At 45.9% G+C, this 23,531-nt stretch overlaps 1 protein-coding gene across 1 annotated transcript in view; it reads right to left on the reverse strand.

Annotated features, from left to right (window-relative positions):
- The window catches only part of LOC136625783 (ankyrin repeat domain-containing protein 65-like), a 38,690-nt gene that overhangs the window by 4,254 nt on the left and 10,905 nt on the right, over positions 1 to 23,531 (reverse strand). The window contains exon 2 of the mRNA XM_066600274.1: positions 17,818 to 18,367. Coding sequence (XP_066456371.1) covers positions 17,818 to 18,367 — 550 coding nt within the window. The remainder of the gene's footprint in view (positions 1 to 17,817; positions 18,368 to 23,531) is intronic.

The following is a 23,531-nucleotide window of genomic DNA, read 5'->3' on the forward strand; positions in this document are numbered from 1 at the left end:
CATGCAGCATAAATAACACAATCCATTTTTTCTGCGGGTTGCTACAGTTACAACGAAACCAAAATTCTTACATTTTTTTTTATGTTTTTCCACTTTTCTGCAAATCTTTTTTTTTTCTAAATCGCTGCATTCAAAGTCCTGTAACTTTTTTATTTTTCTATGCACGGAGCTCTGTGAGGGCTTATTTTTTGCGAGACGAGCTGTAGTTTTTATTGGTACCATTTTGGGGTGCATACGGCTTTTTTGATCACTTTTATTGCGTTTTTAGTGAGGCAAAATGCTAAAAATTAGCGTTTTGCCTCAGTTTTTTGGCATTTTTTATCGCTTTTTTCCGTGCACAGTCAAAAGCATGTGCAACGTATTGTACGCGTCGTTACGGACGCGACAATACCAAATATGTGGGGTTTTAATTTTTTTTACCTTTTTTATGCTAATCTGAGAAAAAGCATTAAAAAAGGGTTTTTTTAAACTTTTTTTTTACATTTTTTTAAAATTCTTTTTTTAATGTACAATAGTTTTTATTATTTTGATTCAAGAAAGCATACAATGCATACATTTAAGAAATCACGGTTATCACAATATCAGATCTGTTAATCAAATATTACGAAATCTTAAGCTAGAACTAGATTCTTATAAGTGCTTCTTGTAACTTGTAGAAGGTATAACTTGTTAGTAGGTGGGGGGGGGGGAGATGGGAGTGGAAGGGTGGAAGGTGGGGGAGGGGGGGAAGGGATGAAGGATTGGGGGAAAGGGAATTTTGGGATGCCGTTAGTTTTCCCTAAACGAGAGGTTAGCGGTGTTTCTAGACAATTTCCTCAAAAGTCTCTGAGAGAGGTGATCTGGTCTTTTTGGAATCAGAGGATTATTCTGGTTTGGTTGCGGTTTAAGTCGAAATGCTCTATCCAGGGTCTCCAATCCATCTTAAATTTAGTGATTCTGTTTTGTCTTAGGGCGAAGATTCTTTCCATTTCCATGTGGTCTGTTATTGTTTGGGTGATAGTAGCTAAAGTGAGATCCATATCTGTTTTCCAGCGCTTTGCTAGTAAAAGCTTGATAGTCAAGAGTCCATGTGAGATAATTTTCCTGAATTTTTGAGGGATTCTGTCTATTCCCATAAGCAGGATGGCCAATTCAGGCGAGGGAGATAGCCTTAGTCCTGTCATGATGTTTATTAGCGTGACATAGTCCTGCCAAACGTGGTTGATGATAGGACAGCTCCAAAAGATATGGATCAAGGAGCCCCTCAGGCCGCATCCCCTCCAACATCTGTCTGAAACTTCTGGGAAAAAATCCGCTAGTCTGACTGGTGATCTGTACCAGCGTGTGAGTGTTTTAAAATGGACTTCTAATAGCGAAGCGCACAATGTTGCTTTGTTTGCTGCTTTGTGTGCTTCCATCCAAAACTGGTCCGGAAAGGATTTGCCCAAGTCTCTTTCCCAATTTAGGAGATGCGTTCTTTTCTTTTGGTCACCGATAGAAGGTTTCTCCCCACAGAATATCTCGTAGATGTCCCTCAGTGGAGGTTTATTAGAGTTTGGATTGAATATGAAGTTGAAGAGAAAGGTTGGTATTGAGACAGTTCTTGAACTGATGTTTGGCCAGTAGCTTTTGATTTGGGAGTAGAGAAGGAAGTCTCCTCCTTGGAGGTCGAACTCTTTTTGGAGTTGGGAGAAGGGTTTTATTTTTGAGTCCAGCGTTAAGTCCGAGATTGTCTTGATTCCTTTTAGTTTCCATCTTCTTATGTTGATTTCTTTTATCCAGAATTCGATGGTCTCTATTGGGGTGGGAATCTCTGTTCTGGGTGTGAATTTCTTTGTGATGTTGAGGAGGTTTACCCAAGTCTCCACGGTGTTGTTAATTATGGGGTTTCGCAAGGAGATTATTTTCATATTGGATGCTGAAGCTATGAGAAGGTTCCCTAGAGTTTTATTCCCCAAGGTCTCTTGTTCAATTGCTGGCCAACTGATTTTCCCCTGCGGGGTTCCCCATGGTTTTAGGTGTGATATAGTGATTGCTTTGTGGTAGACTGTTAAATTAGGAACCCCCAGTCCTCCTCTTTTCTTTGGGCTGTAAAGAATTGAAGCGGCTACTCTTGGTTTTTTATTCTTCCGGATAAAGGACATTAGTTGTTTTTGTAGTTTTTTGATTAGATTGGGATCGCATTTTAAAGCTACTCTCCTGAAGATGTATAGTATTTTTGGTAGCACCATCATTTTGTATATTATGATCCTTCCGAGCCAGGAGAGCTCGGTTTTTTCGTAATTTGACAAATCTTTTTAAATGTTATCTACAAGTGTGGTTATATTATGCTCCATTATCTTCCCAATTGGGAGGTTGATTCTGGTCCCCAGGTATTGAATGCCCGTTGGGTCCCATTCGTATGGGAATTCTTTTTTCAATAAGTCTTGAATGTCTTTTTTAAGGTTTATTGGTAAGATTTTTGATTTGGATGGATTGACTTTATAGTAGGATAGTGATCCAAACAGGTTGAGGAGTTTTGTGGCTGCTCTGAGGAATTCTAGGGGGGCGGAGAGTACCAGGACTATGTCATCCGCAAAAAATCCGATTTTGTGTTGTCTTTTTGCTATGGGTATACCCTTGACATCTAGTTGCATTCGTAACGCTTCTGCTAGAGGTTCTATTGTTAAGATAAAAATTGTAGGTGAAAGGGGGCATCCTTGTCTAGTACCGTTCGTTATTTCAAAGGGTCTAGACATCATTCCATTAATTAGAACTTGTGCTGAGGGTTCTCCGTATAGGGCTTTTATAGCCTTTAAAATATTATCTTTAAATCCCATCTTTTCGAGAACAGAGAAGGCGAATCCCCAGTGTATTCTGTCGAATGCCTTCTCCGCGTCCAGGGTTAGGAGCAGAGAAGGCATTCCAGACCTCTCGGTCTCACTCAAGATATCAAGAAGGCGTCTGGTGGCGTCTGAAGCCTGTCTTCCCCCCACAAATCCGACCTGGTCGCTGTGTACTAGGTCTGGGACCAGTTTTATTAGTCTAAGGGAAAGAATTTTGGCATATATTTTTGTGTCATTATTAAGTAAAGAAATTGGTCTAAAATTTGCGGGGTTTGATGTGTCTTTCCCTGGTTTCGGTATGGTCACTATATTGGCTCGTAGCATTTCAGGGGGTAGTGTTCCACTGGACATTGCTTTGTTAAAGAGTTTTTGCATATGGGTTATTAGAAGATCTTTATACAGTTTGAAGTATTCATAGGAAAACCCGTCGGGGCCAGGGGCTTTATCATTTTTGGCTTTCCCTATAACTTGGCTTATTTCCTGGATTGTTATAGGTGAGTTAAGTTTTTCTAGGTTTGTTTCTGACAACTGTGGGAGGTCTATTGAGGAGAGGAATTTATTTATGTCTTCCTTCGTTGGTTGCTGAGTCTCTGGGTCTTCCCTGAGGTTGTAGAGTGAGCGGTAGAATTTCCTAAATTCCTCAGCGATGTCCGGGGGGTTCGATACTTTAAGTTTGGTGGTTGGGTCTAGTACAAATGGAATTCTTGTTTTAACTCTTTTTTGTTTTACTTTGTTAGCCATCCATTTAGTGTTTTTGTTATGTTCTGTGTAGTAAGATGTTTTTAATGCTTTTAGGTGTTTTTCATGTTCATCTATCAAAATGTTACGAACATTTAGCCTAGTTGTTCTAAGCTTGTTTGAGAGGCTTGGGGAGGGATTAGTTTGTATGGACCGTTCTAGGGCCGCTAGTTCTTTTCAATTTTTTTGGAGTAGTTGAAGTTTCTCTTTTTTGTAAATAGAACCTTGTTTTATCATTGCACCTCTGATCACGGATTTGTGAGCGTTCCAGAGTGTGAAACGGCAAGTCTCTGGTGTATCGTTTATCTGGAAGTACTCTGTAATTGTTTCTTTGATCTCTTTTTGGTATTTTGGTAATTTCATTAAGAATGTATTATTTCTCCATCCGCTGAAGGGGGGGGGGGGGGGGGTTGTGTCCCTGTTTTTAATTTCTCTGCTGAGGGTATGAAAGTCCACTAGGAACATATCTATCCTCGAGAACGATTTATGTCTGAATGAGTAGAAGGTGTATTCCTTGGAGCTAGCGTTTAAAGCTCTGAAGGGGTCATATAGTTGGGAATTTTGTATCCAAGGGAGTAGGGTGAAACCTCTGCCTCTGTTAGTGTTGGTCAAGTCTAAGTCTTCATCCACTATGGCGTTAAAGTCACCACACATCACCAATGAGCCTTGTTGTGCCTTCTTTATTTTCTTAGTCACTTTATTTAAGAATCTCAGTTGTTTCGAGTTTGGTGTGTATAAGTTGACTAATGTAGTTAGAAGCCCGTTTATTTTACAGATTAATATTAGATATCTGCCCTCTTCGTCTTTTATTTCTTCTATTATTTGGAAATCGACTGAGTCGTTTATTGCTATTAGTACTCCGCATTTTTTTTTTATGCATTTGCTGTGAATATTTTGGAGAACTTCGGGTGGGTCATTCTGGGGGGGTTGAGACGGTTCAAATGGGTCTCTTGTGCGCAAAAGATGTCAGCTTTTGATGAGATCGCTTCTTTCCATAAGGCCGATCTCTTGTAGGGAGAGTTGAGTCCTTTAACGTTTAATGATATTATCTTAATATCCATGGGTATATTTGGATCTTGAGCGTTTAAATAGGTTGTAGTCTTGATTCCTCCGCGTAGGTGGTAGGTAATGTCCTCTCTGACTTTTTTCCTTTTGTCTAGGGTCTTTACTCTGTTGGTTTTTAATTTTATACAAGCATCCTCTCAGGGTTGGGGGTAGGATGTGGATAGGAAAGAATGTTGTTTTCATGGTTTTCTTCTTGTGTTTAAATGGTATGTCAAACTTGGAGAACTGTGTGCGATTCAAACTTTAGATTAACTGGGGTAGGACCTTTTCGAACTACAAGTATGAGTCTGCGATAAGGTCTTAACTGGGGTTAGTGTTCAGCCTGCATTTTGAATGCGTCCTCGGTGTCACGAGGGTCGACTTGTGACTATGAGTTACTTATGCGAGTTCAGTGGTTAGTTGTTCTGTTGCTTCCAGATCTGTTTATTTGTTTGTGGGACCAATCTTTCGGGATCATGTTTGGTCCTTGTAGGTTGGGAGCGGGGATCTCTCATTTTTTTTAGAAGGGTTAAGCCTTCTTCTAGGTTAAGAATGGTGGTTGTGATGCCATCTTTGTTCACATATAGTTTAGTCGGGAAGCCCCATCTGTATGTGATGTTGTTACTTCTCAGGGCCGATGTTATTTGGGCGAAGTTTTTTTGCGCGGACATAGTTGCTTGAGAAAAATCAGCGAATAATTTAATATTCCCAAATGGGGGAGGAAGGTCTTTGATGTTCCTGGCGGCTTTCATTATCTTTTCTTTAATGTGATAAAAGTGCACTCTCGTAATGACATCTCTAGGAGCATTATCTGGGACCCCTCTGGGTTTAGGGAGCCTGTGGGTTCTATCCAAAATCCGCTCCTCTTTTTTAGATTCTGGCAGGAGAATTTTAATCAGGTCTTGAATATATGTGTTTAAGTCTTCTGGTTTAATTGTTTCCGCAATGCCTCTAAATTTAATGTTGTTGCGGCGGTTGCGGTCTTCTATATTCGCCATTTTGTTTTTTAGGTGATGAACTTCCTCTTCTAGTCTGTAGTGAGCGTCTATCAGCTCATTGTGTGAGTTAGTTATTTCCCCTGTTTTATTTTCAAGGTGGTTCACTCTGTCTCCCAATTCCTCTATATTATTGTTGAGTTTGGTGTTTATTTTAGACAGATCTTTTTTAATTGATCCTTTTAATGCAAGCAGCATGTCTCTTATGAAACATTCTGATGCTGCTTGATTTGAGCATTCTATGCTGAGGATTGGATCTTCTAATTCTTCTTCGTCAGATCTGTTAATTAATGCTGTGTCAGCATTTTGTGAATAAGGCTCTCTTCTGGGGCGTCTTTTATCGGGACTCTCTCTAGGGGAAGTTATATTTCTTTTCTCTGCCCCTGCTGTGGTATGCTTGTGAGGAGAGAGTGTCTGGTCTCCTCCAGCGTCCCCCTCTCCCCCCCCCCCCGCTTCTTGTTGACTCCCAGGGGTTAAACTCTCCCTCTCCTGATCGCTTGTAGGGGTTTGGGAACGTGAGGGGGACTGTGTGTGAGGTTGTGCAGGTAGCGGCTGTTGTGTGTGGGGTTCAGGTTCCTTACCACTGCTTTTTCCTCCTGCAGTCCCCGTGTTTGCAGCCGCTGTCACTCCTCTCCTTCCTGTGCTAAGCGGAGCCGGCTCCATTTTGTTTCTTTCTTCCCGGCCGCGCGCTGTGTAAAAATCAGTGAGCCATTTCGGAGTGGGCTTCCCCGCTCTCCTGCGAGTCGACATCGGGAGGAGAAAGGTATCCCACGTCTCTTGGGAGCTTTTGGAGGTCCTCGTTAGCTTGCAGGCTGTATTAGATGGGAGAGCCGCTCAGAACGCGTCCGCCATCGGCTGCTCCAGGCCACGCCCCCCTTTAAATTCTTTTTTTTAATCTTTTTTTTTACAACATTTGTGTCCCCCTGGGGGACTTACAACACTGCCCTGATGATCGCTGTGATAAGGCATGGCAGGGCTACTGCCTTGCCATGCCTTATCGCTTACACAGCGATCTGAGGCACTGGCAACACATGACGCCAGTGTCTGGCGTCCTGTTGCCATGATGACAGGCCGGGCTCTCGTGATAACATTGGGAGAGCTGGCCGAAGACACAGAGGGAGCGCGCTCCCTCTGTGAACTCTTTCCCTGCCGCGATCTACTTGGATCATGGCAGGGAAGGGGTTAACAGCGGGGAGCACATCTCCGACAGCCGTCTCCCGCTGTGGGATAGCGTGAGATCATATGTGATCCCGCGCTATCCCCAGGACGTAAGTTTACGCCCTGTTGCAGGAAGTACCCCGCTCCCAGGACGTAAACTTACGCCCTGGAGCAGGAAGGGTTTAAGCCTTGTTGAGCTGCTTCAGTGCAGATGCAATGGATCTCAGGCTCGCAAGCTTCTAAGATCTTGGGTGCTCTGTACTTCTTTATTTTCTCCCTAATATAACTATGCAGCTAGAATACAGCATATGTTATGGCACCTATTGAGATGAATTAGTGCAAATCGATTCTGAATGCAGGATAATAACCCTAAAGATTGTTGAAGCCTGTTAAGCCATTACCTGCATTGGAACTTAGGGCTCTTTCACACGGGCGCTGCGATTTTTGGCAGCCTGAATTGCGACCAAAAATCACATGAATGGGAGAAAGCCATGACCAAGTCGCGGCTAAAACTCAAGTTTTCTTGCCCATTCATACGCTGCTATGGTGTCTTCCCCTCCCCTTGCTGGCCGGTAGCGGCAGTAGAAGCTCCCATAGAAGCCTATGGGAGCTGCCGTCACTGGGGGGGGGGGAGTACTTTAGTAGCACAAGCCGCTGCTAAACTCCCTCCACCTTCCCTTTACTCATGGCTCTCAAAGGCTCCCATAGGAGTCAATAGGAATGGCCAGCATATTTTGGCAAAAGATAGGACCGGTCTGGCCTGCATAAAAGCGGCCGACCAGAATGCACACTGTATGCACTATCTTTTCTGGACAACCGATTTTACGCATCGGAAAATCGCTCATCTGAATGCATTGGAATCTAATGCTTCAGGTGGTCATGATTTTTGGCTGCCATGAAACTAGCCTTAGAAATGCTTTTCACACACTTAGCTTAAGATATCATTCACACTTCATTATTTGATTAGTATTTTCAGCAATTCTTTTTCTTAAGGCAAATCCATGAGTGGATCCTAAACACTGAAAAAAATACAGTGGAAATATTTACACTACTTCTGATTTTTCAATCCACTTCTGATCTTGACTGAAAGGGGTTGTCCAGTTGTAAACTACTGTTGACCTGTTCTGAGGATAAGCCATCAATAGTAGATCGGTGTGGGTCCACAGCCGTTTACTGGGCCGCTGTGCTTCGTCTGCACAGTGCTGATTTCTGCAGGAAGCAGACAGCTCTGTTCGCACAGCAGTGGTCAGGCTTAGTATTGCAAGCTATTCGCATCAATGGGAACTTTGCCTGGAATATCAAGACTTGCCACTGCAGCTCTTAATGCAGAAACAGCTCAGTGCACGAGCACAAACAGCTCATCAAAGGAGGTCCTTGGTGGTGAACCACTGCTGATATTCTATTGATAGCCTATCCTGTGGATAGGCCATCAATAATTTACAATAGTTTACATCTGGACAAACCTTTAAAAGTGAATAGAAAAATACTGATTAACTGCTGAAGTGTGAATACCGACTAACAGGAGCTCAATGGACTATATTATCAACAGAGAAAAGTCTGATCTGCCTTATTAAAGAGGACCTGACATCTCACAGAGTACTGGTGGGGTGTGGGTGCTGATACCTCCACTGATTGCGAGAACAAAAATACTGGGTCACTGTTGAAAGTGTTGAGCCCCTTCAGCTCCTATCAGCCATTGGGTCATAGACTATTATGACTTAACCCCTTGAGAGGCAAACCCGGAAAATCTCCGGGGCTTGCTGCACTAACCATACAGTTAAACCCCGGAAAGTTTCCTTGGACAGCTCTAGTGCTGAAATGTGCAGAGCACTGAGCTGTCAGCGGAATTTTCCGGGGTTTTTACTGCATGGGGAGTAAAGGGGACTCCCTGCGGTGAGTAAAGAATCTCCTCCCACAGCTGTCACAGTGGTGACAGCTGTGGGAGGGGACCGCAAAGCCCTCCTATTAATTTCAATGGAGCCGCCGCTGCTAGTAACATAGTAACATAGTATGTAAGGCTGAATGAAGACAATGTCCATCTAGTCCAGCCTGTCTATCCTACTGTGTTGATCCAGAGGAAGGCAAAAAACCCCAAGGCCAGAAGCCAATTAGCCCTTTTGGGGAAAAAATTCCTTCCCGACTCCCTAATGGCAATCAGATTGTTCCCTGGATCAATCTGTGGCCCCATTGAATGCAATAGGATGCCGGCACCCTCACAGTGATTTTCGGGGAAGGGCTTGAAATATAAGCCCTTTCCTGAAAATCCTTTCTATCTGGTGTGAAAAAAAATACATACTTACCTCTCCGCCGCTGCCAGGCTCAGGCGCGTCTAGCTGCTCAGGTCCCGTCACTGTAATTATGTTCTTTTAGCAGGCAGGGATTTAAAATCCCTGCCTGCTGAAAGAGCTGCATCTGATTGGTGGAGCGCTCAGCCAATCACTTGCAGCCCTCGATCCATTCATAGAATGGAAGCATGTTCAATTTATTGTACGTGTCTTTACGGACACAATGATATCAAATATGTGGGCTTTTTTTAAGCTAATATGAGAAAAAGCATAAAAAAGTTTTTTTAATTTACATTTTTATTTTTTGAACATTATGATGATCTTTTTTTTACACTATCTGTGTTCTTCTGGGGGACTTACAGCATAGCACTGATGATCGCTGTGATAAGGCATTGCAGGACTTCTCTCTGGCACTGGCAATACAGGACGCCGGTATCTGATAACATCGCGAGAGGCGGCTGAAGTCACAGAGGGAGCGCGCTCCCTCTGTGAACCCTTTCTATGAAGGGGTTAACCCGATGCACCCCTGCTGTTGCAGCTGGAGGCCGGCTATCAGTGAGGGCTCCTTTCCACTTGCGATTGCGTTTTTTGTTAACGCGATTGTCAATGGGACTTTCTAATGTTAAAAACGCAACGCAATGCACCAAAAATGCAGTTGCGTTTTTTACAATAGAAAGTCCCATTGACAATCGCGTTAACAAAAAACGCAATCGCAAGTGGGTAGGCGCCCTGACAGTAAGGGTATGATGTAAGGGTACGTCATTTTGCGGGAACCTGCTCCCATGACGTACTCTTATGTCATATGGGGGGAAGGGGTTAACTGCATGGTCAGTGCAGCAAGCCCCGGAGATTTTCTGGGCGTGCCACTCAAGGGGTTAATAAATACAAAAATTGCATTGTTGACTCATTTAAAAAACTTGCCCTCTGAGGCACAACATGGTAATAATAAACCTGCCACTCAAGGGGTTAATGGACTATAGCCTTCTATTTTAGTTTTGGATGCCATGGATTATGCTGTTGTCCTGCAGGTCCGCCATCAGTATTACAAGCAGGTAGAAGCTGTATAACACTGATGCTTGTACATGAGCACTTGTAACGGTAATTATGCTATGAGTATCTTTTTCTTCAAAAATATTTGCTTACTAGAGATGAGCGAACGTACTCGTCCGAGCTTGATATTCGTGCGAATATTAGCGTGTTCAAGATGCTCGTTACTCGTAACGAGTACCACGCGATGTTCCGGTTACTTTCAGTTTCCTCTCTGAGACGTTAGCGCGCTTTTCTGGCCAATTGAAAGACAGGGAAGGCATTACAACTTCCCCCTGTGACGTTCAAGCCCTATACCACCCCCCTGCTGTGAGTGGCTGGGGAGATCAGATGTCACCCGAGTATAAAAGTCGGCCCCTCCCGCGGCTCGCCACACATGCCTTGTGAGTTAGCTGAGGGACAGTGGTATCGTGCTGGAGCTGCTGTAGGGAGAGCGTTAGGAGTTAGTGTAGGCTTCAAGAACCCCAACGGCCCTTCTTAGGGCCACATCTACTAGTGTGCAGTACTGTGTTAGCACAGTATTTTTTTTTTTCCAAAATTGGATCTGCAGAGCATTGCGCCCTGCAATAGGGACAGAAGTGGGGGTTAGGCAGGGAGAGTGTTAGGAGTTAGTGTAGGCTTCAAGAACCCCAACGATCCTTTCTAGGGCCACATCTATCCGTGTGTAGTACTGTCCAGGCTGCTGTTAGCAGTGTTGCATATTTTTTTTTTTTTCTCAAAACCGGCTGTGCAGAGCATTGCACCCGGCATTAATACTACAGGGATAGAATTGTGTAGGCAGGGCCAGAAGACATACATTATTCATTGAATACACGCAGTGTGGGTGTTCCTTGTAAAAAGCAGGGAAAAAATTCTATTTGGCCTGCCTGTGTCAGTCCTAAGGGCTCTGGGTACATGTGTGCTGCGTGGAGAACGTAAAAAAATCAGATGCAACCAGCTACGGTTGAGTGCAGCCTTGCGCCAATTTCTTTCCTGCCTGGGAAATACCTGCTCTGCCACAGTTAGTAACTCTGCAACAGTAAAGTTCTGTGACAGTTTTGCAGGGCCGCAACACAGTTATTAAACTTATTATTCAGTGAATAGACGCAGTGGGCCTATCCTTTTAAACAAAAGGGAAGAAAGTATATTTGCCCTGCCTCTGTCAGTCCTAAGGGCTCTGGGTACGTCTGTGCTGCGTGGAGAACGTAAAAAAATCAGACGCAACCAGCTACGGTTGAGTGCAGCCTTGCGCCAATTTCTTTCCTGCCTGGGAAATACCTGCTCTGCCACAGTTAGTAACTCTGCAACAGTAAAGTTCTGTGACAGTTTTGCAGGGCCGCAACACAGTTATTAAACTTATTATTCAGTGAATAGACGCAGTGGGCCTATCCTTTTAAACAAAAGGGAAGAAAGTATATTTGCCCTGCCTGTGTCAGTCCTAAGGGCTCTGGGTACGTGTGTGCTGCGTGGAGAACGTAAAAAAATCAGACGCAACCAGCTACGGTTGAGTGCAGCCTTGCGCCAATTTCTTTCCTGCCTGGGAAATACCTGCTCTGCCACAGTTAGTAACTCTGCAACAGTAAAGTTCTGTGACAGTTTTGCAGGGCCGCAACACAGTTATTAAACTTATTATTCAGTGAATAGACGCAGTGGGCCTATCCTTTTAAACAAAAGGGAAGAAAGTATATTTGCCCTGCCTGTGTCAGTCCTAAGGGCTCTGGGTACGTGTGTGCTGCGTGGAGAATGTAAAAAAATCAGACGCAACCAGCTACGGTTGAGTGCAGCCTTGCGCCAATTTCTTTCCTGCCTGGGAAATACCTGCTCTGCCACAGTTAGTAACTCTGCAACAGTAAAGTTCTGTGACAGTTTTGCAGGGCCGCAACACAGTTATTAAACTTATTATTCAGTGAATAGACGCAGTGGGCCTATCCTTTTAAACAAAAGGGAAGAAAGTATATTTGGCCTGCCTGTGTCAGTCCTAAGGGCTCTGGGTACGTCTGTGCTGCGTGGAGAACGTAAAAAAATTACTGCAGGCTTGCGCCATTGTCTTTCCTGACTGGCAAATACCTGCTCTGCCAGAGTTAATAACTCTGCTACACTAAAGTTGTGTGACACTTTTTCAGGGCCACACCACAGTTATTAAACGTATTGTTCATTGAATATCCGCAGTGGGGCCTTCCCTTTGCAAAAAAGCGAAAAAATTATATTTGACCTGCAGGCTTGCGCCAATTGATTTCCTGCCTGGGAAATCAAATCACTGGTAATACAGCATGCTGAGGGGTAGGCCTAGAGGACGTGGACGTGGCCGAGGACGCGGAGGGCCAAGTGAGGGTGTGGGCACAGGCCGAGCTCCTGATCCAGGTGTGTCGCAGCCGACTGCTGCGCGATTAGGAGAGAGGCACGTTTCTGGCGTCCCCACATTCATCGCCCAATTAATGGGTCCATGCGGGAGACCTTTATTAGAAAATGAGCAGTGTGAGCAGGTCCTGTCCTGGATGGCAGAAAGTGCTTCGAGCAACCTATCGTCCAGCCACAGTTCTGCGCCGTCCACTGCTGCAAATCCGAATCCTCTGTCTGCTGCTCCTCCTTCCTCCCAGCCTCCTCACTCCACTACAATGACACATGCTCAGGAGCGGGAACACTCCCAGGAACTTTTCTCGGGCCCCTGCTCAGATTGGGCAGCAGTGGTTCCTCTACCACCAGAGGAGTTTATCGTCACTGATGCCCAACCATTGGAAAGTTCCCGGGGTCCGGGGGATGAGGCTGGGGACTTCCGGCAACTGTCTCAAGACCTTTCAGTGGGTGAGGAGGACGATGACGATGAGACACAGTTGTCTTGCAGTGAGGTAGTAGTAAGGGCAGTAAGTCCGAGGGAGCAGCGCACAGAGGATTCGGAGGAAGAGCAGCAGGACGATGAGGTGACTGACCCCACCTGGTGTGCAACGCCTACACAGGACAGGTCTTCAGAGGGGGAGGCACGGGCAGCAGCAGGGCAGGTTGCAAGAGGCAGTGCGGTGGCCAGGGGTAGAGGCAGGGCCAGACCGAATAATCCACCAACTGTTTCCCAAAGCGCCCCCTCGCGCCATGCCACCCTGCAGAGGCCGAGGTGCTCTAAGGTCTGGCAGTTTTTCACCGAGACGCCTGACGACCGACGAACAGTGGTGTGCAACCTTTGTCGCGCCAAGATCAGCCGGGGAGCCACCACCAACAGCCTGACCACCACCAGCATGCGCAGACATATGATGGCCAAGCACCCCACAAGGTGGGACGAAGGCCGTTCACCGCCTCCGGTTTGCACCGCTGCCTCTCCCCCTGTGCCCCAACCTGCCACTGAGATCCAACCCCCCTCTCAGGACACAGGCACTACCGTCTCATGGCCTGCACCCACACCCTCACCTCCGCTGTCCTCGGCCCCATCCAGCAATGTCTCGCACCGCACAGTCCAGCCGTCGCTAGCGCAAGTGTTGGAGCGCAAGCGCAAGTACGCCACCACGCACCCGCACGCTCAATCGTTAACCGTCCACATAGCCAAATTTATCAGCCTTGAGATGCTGCCGTATAGGGTTGTGGAAACTGAGTCCTTCAAAGCTATGATGGCGGCGGCGGTCCCGCGCTACTCAGTTCCCAGTCGCCACTACTTTTCCCGATGTGCCGTCCCAGCCCTGCACGACCACGTCTCCCGCAACATTGTACGCGCCCTCACCAATGCGGTTAGTGGCAAGGTCCACTTAACTACGGACACGTGGACAAGCACAGGCGGGCAGGGCCACTACATCTCCCTGACGGCACATTGGGTGAATTTAGTGGAGGCTGGGACAGAGTCAGAGCCTGGGACCGCTCACGTCCTACCCACCCCCAGAATTGCGGGCCCCAGCTCGGTGGTGGTATGTTCGGCGGGGTATGCTTCTTCCACTAAAGCACCCTCCTCCTCCTCCTCCTCCTCAACCTCTGTCTCGCAATCTAGATGTGTCAGCAGCAGCAGGACATCGCCAGCAGTCGGTGTCGCGCGGCGTGGCAGCACAGCAGTGGGCAAGCGTCAGCAGGCCGTGCTGAAACTACTCAGCTTAGGAGATAGGAGGCACACGGCCCACGAACTGCTGCAGGGTCTGACAGAGCAGACCGACCGTTGGCTTGCGCCGCTGAGCATCCAACCGGGCATGGTCGTGTGTGACAACGGCCGTAACCTGGTGGCGGCTCTGCAGCTCAGCAGCCTCACGCACGTGCCATGCCTGGCCCACGTCTTTAATTTGGTGGTTCAGCGCTTTCTGAAAAGCTACCCACGCTTGTCAGACCTGCTCGTAAAGGTGCGCCGGCTCTGCGCACATTTCCGCAAGTCCCACACGGACGCTGCCACCCTGCGCACCCTGCAACATCGCTTTAATCTGCCAGTGCACCGACTGCTGTGCGACGTGCCCACACGGTGGAACTCTACGCTCCACATGTTGGCTAGGCTCTATGAGCAGCGTAGAGCTATAGTGGAATACCAACTCCAACATGGGCGGCGCAGTGGGAGTCAGCCTCCTCAATGCTTTTCAGAAGAGTGGGCCTGGTTGGCAGACATCTGCCAGGTCCTTCGAAACTTTGAGCAGTCTACCCAGGTGGTGAGCGGCGATGCTGCAATCATTAGCGTCACCATTCCTCTGCTATGCATCTTGAGAAGTTCCCTGCAAAGCATAAAGGCAGACGCTTTGCGCTCGGAAACAGAGCCGGGGGAAGACAGTATGTCGCTGGATAGTCAGAGCACCCGCCTGTCTATATCTCAGCGCGTTGAGGAGGAGGAGGAGCATGAGGAGGATGGGGAGGAGGGGGAAGAGACAGCTTGGCCCACTGGTGAGGGTACACATGCTGCTGGGCTGTCATCCTTTCAGCGTGTATGGCCTGAGGAGGAGGAAGAGGAGGAGGAGGAGGATCCTGAAAGTGATCTTCCTAGTGAAGACAGCCATGTGTTGCGTACAGGTACCCTGGCACACATGGCTGACTTCATGTTAGGATGCCTTTCTCGTGACCCTCGCATTCAACGCATTCTGGCCACTACGGATTACTGGGTGTACACACTGCTCGACCCACGCTATAAGGAGAACCTTCCCAGTCTCATTCCCGAAGAGGAAAGGGGTTCGAGAGTGTTGCTATACCACAGGACCCTGGCGGACAAGCTGATGGTAAAATTCCCATCCGACAGCGGTAGTGGCAGAAGGCGCAGTTCCGAGGGCCAGGTAGCAGGGGAGGTGCGTAGATCGAGCAGCATGTACAGCCCACGCAGTGCAACAGTCTTTAAGGGCCTGGCCAGCTTTATGGCTCCCCAGCAAGGCTGTGTCACCGCTCCCCAGTCAAGGCTGAGTCGGCGGGAGCACTGTAAAAGGATGGTGAGGGAGTACGTAGCCGATCGCACGACCATCCTCAGTGACGCCTCTGCCCCCTACAACTACTGGGTGTCGAAGCTGGACACGTGGCCTGAACTAGCGCTGTATGCCCTGGAGGTGCTTGCTTGTCCTGCGGCTAGCGTCTTGTTGGAAAGGGTGTTTAGTGCGGCTGGGGGAATCATCACAGATAAGCGTAGCTGCTTGTCAACCGACAGTGCCGACAGGCTAACACTCATCAAGATGAACAAAGCCTGGATTTCCCCAGACTTCTCTTCTCCACCAGCGGACAGCAGCGATACGTAAGCAATACGTAGGCTGCACCCGCGGATGGAAGCTACGTTCTCTCTCACCATCCAAAACGGGGACATTTCTGCTTCATCAATCTGTGTCTAATATTCCTCCTCCTCCTCCTGCTCCTCCCCCTGAAACCTCACGTAATCACGCTGAACGGGCAATTTTTCTTAGGGCCACAAGGCTCACTCATAATTTTTCTAAACAATTTTTATATGTTTCAATGCTCATTAAAGCGTTGAAACTTTAACTTGAACCAATTTTTAGTTAAACTGGGCTGCCTCCAGGCCTAGTTACCACTTAAGCCACATTAACCAAAGCGATTAATGGGTTTCACCTGCCCTCTTGGTTGGCCATGGCCAATTTTTTGGATGTACATTAGTACTGTTGATACAGCAATTTTTGTGGGCCCTCGCCTACAGTGTAATCAAATGAATTTTTAGCCCACCTGCATTACAGCTGACGTTACATCCGCTGTGTTGGGCAATGCAATGTGATATTTCTGTGTACCGCCGGTGGCTTCCTGGCACCCACCCATGCTGTGGGTCCACAGGGAATTATAAATGCATCTGATTCCACTTGTAAAGAACCCCAGTCAGACTGGGGCATGCAGTGTGGGCCGAAGCCCACCTGTATTAAGCACAACATTACTACCTCAGCTGTGTTGGGCAATGCAATGGGATATTTCTATGTACCGCCGGTGGCTTCCTGGCACCCACCCATGCTGTGGGTCCACAGGGAATTATAAATGCATCTGATTCCACTTGTAAAGAACCCCAGTCTGACTGGGGCATGCAGTGTGGGCCGAAGCCCACCTGTATTAAGCACAACATTACTACCTCAGCTGTGTTGGGCAATGCAATGGGATATTTCTATGTACCGCCGGTGGCTTCCTGGCACCCACCCATGCTGTGGGTCCACAGGGAATTATAAATGCATCTGATTCCACTTGTAAAGAACCCCAGTCAGACTGGGGCATGCAGTGTGGGCCGAAGCCCACCTGCATTAAGCACGACATTACTACCTCAGCTGTGTTGGGCAATGCAATGGGATATTTTTATGTACCGCCGGTGGGTTCCAGGGAGCCACCCATGCTGTAGGTGCACACGGAGTTTAACCTACATCTGTCCACTTGTAAAGAACCCCAGTCTGACTGGGGCATGCAGTGTGGGCCGAAGCCCACCTGTATTAAGCACAACATTACTACCTCAGCTGTGTTGGGCAATGCAATGGGATATTTCTGTGTATCGCCGGTGGGTTCCAGGGAGCCACCCATGCTGTCGGTCGACAGGGACTTCACAATAGGGAGTTGTACCTGCCTGTGTCTATGAATTAAAAAGCCCGGTCTGACTGGGGCATGCAGAGACACCTTGACAGAATGAATAGTGTGTGGCACATAGGTTCCCCATTGCTATGCCCACATGTGCAGCTCCTGATGGCGGTGGCACAGGATTCTATTTCTCATTGCTTATGTACAGCATTGTGGGCTATCGCCCCGCCCCTTTTAAAGAGGGTCGCTGCCTAGCCGTGCCAACCCTCTGCAGTGTGTGCCTGCGGTCCCTCGTCATGGCAGACGCACTTATAAATAGACATGAGGGTGGTGTGGCATGAGGGCAGCTGAAGGCTGCGCAGGGACACTTTGGTGTGCGCTGTGGGGGGGAGGGGGGGGGGGGTTGGGCAGCATGTAACCCAGGAGAAGTGGCAGCGGAGTGTCATGCAGGCAGTGATTGTGCTTTGTTGGAGGTAGTGTGGTGCTTAGCAAAGGTATGCCATGCTAATGAGGGCTTTTCAGAAGTAAAAGTTTTTGGGAGGGGGGGGGCCCACTCTTGCCGCTATTGTGGCTTAATAGTGGGACCTGTGAACTTGAGCTGCAGCCCAACATGTAGCCCCTCGCCTGCCCTATCCGTTGCTGTGTCGTTCCCATCACTTTCTTGAATTGCCCAGATTTTCACACAAGGAAACCTTAGCGAGCATCGGCGAAATACAAAAATGCTCGGGTCGCCCATTGACTTCAATGGGGTTCGTTACTCGAAACGAACCCTCGAGCATCGCGATAATTTCGTCCCGAGTAACGAGCACCCGAGCATTTTGGTGCTCGCTCATCTCTATTGCTTACCTTTTTGTAACCATTTTCTGCAGCTAAATGCAAGGCAGCAGTCCCCCGGGAGTCCTTTACATTCACATCGACTTTTCTCTTTAATATATAGTTGGTGGCATGTATGCTTCCAGCCAGTACAGCCAAATGAAGCATTGTCATGCTAGTGTTGTTGTCTAGTTCTAGAGGCACATCAAGAGACATGAGGCAGTCCAGCACGTCCATGTGGTCATTAACAAAGCACCAGTGCAGTGGAGTCCACTTGTTGTTATCTCTGATGCTGGGTGAAGACTTGTATTTCAGCAGTGTTTTAACACATGGAAGGTGGCCATTGCCTGCAGCTAGATGCATGGCTGTTTCTCCAGAAGATGTCAAGACATCAGGAGATGCACCGCATTCTAAGAGATGCTCAGCTAATTCTGCATGTCCATTCCAGGCAGCACGATGGAGTGGAGTATGATTCCAGGCATCCTTGATGTTAGCCGACGCTCCTTTTTGTAAGAGGTACTTGGTTAGTGCAAGATGCCCACAACATGAAGCAATGTGCAGTAAAGACCATCCTCTGTAATCCCTGCCAAACACAAGACGAGAAATTACTATTTATTGCAATCATACACACAAAGCATTTAAAAATTCCAGATTGGTTGGAGTGTTGACTGACACATGCCTTACCTGTATAAAGTCCCATATTTGCAAAATAGTTGGGGAGGACACCCAGAATAACATACTTTGTCATACACTGACTTTGTAACCCATTGTCTTTGTGGCAGTGTAGAGTGTATGATGAAGAACCACATTATTTCAATTCTTGAAAAGAAAAATATTTCTAAGTTTATATATATATAAAACACATGCACATTGTGACAACTTGGGGTTTTTTAGCTCATCTGAGCGCCATCTTTCCTCCACTAGATGGATGGTTGCTCACCAGTAAACCACGTCCAGGGCGGAAGTTTAGTACAAACTCAGCAAATTCATACTTTATTGTGGTCAATCAACAGAAATTGTAACACAATTGTAGTGGCCCAGTACATCCTTTCCTGGCCCCCTCCATAATGTCATACTTGTCATGTCTTATGTGGGTACGCTGTGCAAGTCTGTCTAGTCATTCTGTTATATGTATTGCACAGCCTCAGCGTGTGATGGGTTAAGTGTCTGCAACAGATTGCCTGTGAATGTATCAGTTTATGTCCTGTCACGTGGTATGAGCGAGGCTATAAATGAGAGTGTTTGAGAGCGGGAAAGGAGTTTAAGGTCCATTTCTTCTGGGTTCCTGACCACGGTACCTTCAACCCTCATGTAGTGAAGAATGGAAGAGGAGGAGAGGTTCCCTGGATTGAGTGTTCCAGCATGAGAGAAGAGTGAGCCCCAAGTGGAGAGAGAGCGTAAACAAACCGTGAGTGAGTTTTTCGCAAGGCCTAGTGCAGAGGTACTCATTGTCTTTTACACCCGGCCGTCCTGAAGTCTGGGATCACCGGGTGGAGATACTCTTAAGTCTATTGTACACACGGCCGTCCTAAAGTTTGGTATCACTGTGTAGAGGTACTACTTCACAAGTCTATCTTAATAACTGCACTTCAAGTACTGTCAATTGTGCCTTGTATTTTCCAAAGTTTATGCAGGTAAAGTTCTTCCAGGCCCTGACCATTCCCAGGTACCTGAGGTACACTAATTCTATCTGCGGCTCCATTTATTTCCTACCGAGAGTCATACCGGTGGGTAACGGAAAGGTGGCATCACCTGTGACAACCCCTATGCTTGTTCTCATGTTTATTGGGCATCCCTCTCTGAGGGGTGTCTGGAAGAGGCCCAGCGCTGCCCTGGCCGAGGCTACATGCGTCCCCCTGGGCGGGAGCATGGTAAGTGCCGCCATGAGAAGCCAGCATCCTACCCTCCCCGCTCCTCAACGTATGCCCTGTGTCCGGGGTCACCCTACGGGACACTGCACAATCTTCACACTGTTGTTATTTGTCACAGTGTACACTAACATATGCAATTCCCTGGCCATTAATGAACATCAGTTTTACCCTCTCTATCATACAGGGGGAACTGGGTGCACAGATGACAGCAAACCTAGGAAGGAGAATAGTCTATTTGGCTACACGTTTTAACGCTGTAGCAATGTCTTCAGCTGACCCTATTTGCGATCACTTGGTAATAAGGCCAAATTTTACCGCTCTGTGTAGAATAGAAATAGACTCCATTAAAAGGAACAGTATAGTAACAGTATAGATCAGTGTTTCTTTCGACCAGCCAAGTACTCTTTCCTCAAAAGAATGACATCTAAGTACCTCCAAGGCTACAAGTGCTGCATGAGGACAGTGTGAGTACCCCCTGGGGTACATGTTCCACAGACTTAGATTGATACTAGATCTTAGATTGATACTAGATCTTAGATTGATACTAGTTGTCTTCAAGGTACTTTTCCTAAATAATTCACACAAGGTAAAGAGCATTATCACATTAATACATCTGGAAACTTCTGAAACAGACTAAAATGTAGACATGAGGCTATTAGTAAGTGTCTTATTACATGGTTTCAAGACCGTATTTAAAAATAATAATAAAATATATATATATATGAATATATATTTAATGGTTTCATTTTGGCAGACATATCCTTGAATTCTCCTCCTTTGTGGAGTGGAAGATTCTGCTGAGTTGGGGAAGTAAGAGTTATGTACAGTGAAAGTAGCCTATAATACGCCTACCTTCACAGTATATTACCAGTGATAGGATTGTGATGTGGGGTTTGTCTTTTCTCTATAAGGGCTCATTCAGACAGGTGTATGCAAAAAAATGCACCTTTTAGCGCATTGTAGTTGCGTAGTAAATGAGGTTGATTTGTGCGCCTCAATGCATTGTACTGTACTTCTCTGCGCACAGTGGGCCTATTGATATGTGCACACAACACATCCCTGCCCTGATTTAAAAGGCTATCTAGCCTAATGAGCTCGAGATGTGCTCATTTTTTCACGGAATTGAACAGTTTATTATTACGCATTCCACTGCATATCTTTGCACCTTCTATAGACTTCTATGGGGCCCTTGATGCGCAAACATGCAGGGAAATAGAGCATGTTCTACTTTCTTCTTTGAGCATGAAATGCACGCAAAAAATTTAATGATGTGAACAAACCCATTGACATTAATGGGTTCTCTCCTCTGTATATTGTGTGTAGATTTTGCGCGCACAAATATGTCCATCTGTGGGCTTTTCCATATGGGCATATTTGCGCTCGTTCTTGCGCTCAGAGAATAAAACCCATAGATTTCAATAGGTTAGTTGTCATTTCCTTTTTTCTGCAAATACATTTCTTGCGAAGGGGTGTGCGTAAATACGCACGGAATACGCAACGGTATGCACAAAATACTGGGTAAAACCGCAGAAAAAAAGAACACATCTGGACCTCATTAGGCTAAAGAGTCTGTTAAATCAGTGCATGGGTGTGTCAGGCGCCCATGTGAACAGGCCCTGCATGCACATAAAAGTACAGTAAAATGTGCAGATACGTTGCTCTGAAGTGTGCGCATATGCTCATGTAAACAAGCCCTGAAGACGCCCTTATAGTTTCTCTGTTGAAAATATGGAAACTCTGCAGCCAAAGAAGCATGGCCTTGGTTTACTGGATACCCATACCCGCTTTTCACTAACTTTGGAGTTCCAAAAAAGGTCCCTCTAGTATCTCTCTAATATCATTTAATACTATTGTTAATTTTCCTGGCATGGAAAGTACTGGAGTCACATGATATTTCAGTGTTTTTTTATATTATTATCATGACTCATTGACTTCTTATTTCATACAGCTTTGCGATAAACGGTTATAGAAAGAACACCATCATTTTGTGTTTTTTTTGTTCTAAGCCACTTGTGTCTTACTACAAATATTCAGACCTTCTTCTTTAATATACCCTGGCAACAGACTTTGCAAAATAAAACTGAATACTTTGGTTGCCTGGTGAGCTATTCCACGCTGGCTCCTATGTGCGCCTCTCAGGGGGATGTATGCGCCTTGAATCGAACGATCTATTCAGATTTAGTTTAAAAAAATGTTGTGATGTTGTCTTGCTTGCGCTCTTCCTGTTCTTCTTGGAGTGATCAGAGTCTGCTATGTAATAAACTCACTGCCCAATGGTACTACCATGTGTTAGTGCAAATAAATCTATTTGCTATATGGTATGCTTTTAGGTTCTAAATTAGTTGTTTATATTCCAACTTGGAGGGGGACAAAAAGAAGGATGGGGGGGGGGGGAGTGACTGTGAACCAAGCATCTCAAAGAAAACATGCTTTTTAACTATTTGTTAGACCAACCATTCACTCGATTATCCCAGAAAAAAAAAAAAAAAAAAATATATATATATATATATATATATATATATATATTTACATATTTTAACACAAGAGTCCGTTCTCTCAACCAAGTTTCATAACTTTTCCTTGGTGTAAAAATCATACACATTTACTGCATCAAGACAAATAACACTCACAAATGTCCGGAGACAGCAGTTCCCCATTTACATACAGTTTTCTTGACCAAAAACATACCGTGTGTGTTTTTTTTTTACATGGATCAATGCATGACAGCTGCCATCTGTCCTCCAGTGACAGAGGATAGTCTCAGCCTCAGGGGAAGACACAATTTATAAAAAATAAGCTTCCTTACCTTTGTGTTTATAGAGCCCTTCTTTGTCTGTCTTTCCCAAAGAAGAGAAAAGCACTGCCTTCTTTGCTGGGATCTGGAGCGATCTGGTCGAGCCCCACGTTGGGCGCCAATTGTTAGTGCAAATAAATCTATTTGCTATATGGTATGCTTTTAGGTTCCAAATTAGTTGTTTATATTCAAGCTCAAAGTATCTTGCAGACCACACACACATTGGATGTGATTGAAAGTAATTTGTTTATTCTAGTAAGCAGTAGCAGTATATATACAAAAGACATTTGCTATGAGGCTAGAACCCACCTCACTTGTAATAATTATAATTTATTAGAATTCAGTCACTATCATTGCTTTGCAAAAGTAAATAATGTCATTAATATCTTTGCCAGGCAGACCTCTCTCAAGCAAATTGGAATTATGGGTAATAGATTTTTATAAAGAAAATGTACAGAGATGTATAAACAATAAGATATCTAGGAACATGAGAACAGGCCGCTCCAACCATGGGACTGCTTTTCCCTACCTACTGTGTGCTGTTTATAATATTGGTGTCTTCTTATGTGATAGAGGGCCTTTGGGCCCCCTAAAGCTCCAGGGCTAACCCCGCACCCCCTAACACAATGTCTTTATCACAGTTGCCTGCATTGTTGGCCATCCTACCTGTTAAAAGACTGTGTTTGTCAGTTGTGATGGACTGTTCAGTTTCAGTAACCATTCTTCTTTATTGTGTCCAGTTGGAGTTACCACCCAACTCCCACTTACAATAACAGGACAAAGCGAAACCATTGATTTCATTCGTTTGGACTATCATGAGTCTCAAGCATTAATACTACGTGCGAAAAAGAAAGGGCAGGACCTATCTTCCCCCTCTTTTAAACATTTTTTGCATTAACTAGCGCAGAGTTTGAATAGTCTGAAAAAAGGGTTAATGCACTAATACGCACCATAGAGTCCGATGTAATGAAATGCCCATCTCCTTCCCTTAAATGGCAGCTTTCCCTCTATGCACTGTAATAGAAGGAAAGCAGCCAATCCACAGCTGAAGGGCAGGGGGAGCCCGCATATCATGAATACAT

The sequence above is a fragment of the Eleutherodactylus coqui genome, chromosome 1 (genome assembly GCF_035609145.1).
Source record: "Eleutherodactylus coqui strain aEleCoq1 chromosome 1, aEleCoq1.hap1, whole genome shotgun sequence".
Taxonomy (NCBI): Eukaryota; Metazoa; Chordata; class Amphibia; order Anura; family Eleutherodactylidae; genus Eleutherodactylus; species Eleutherodactylus coqui.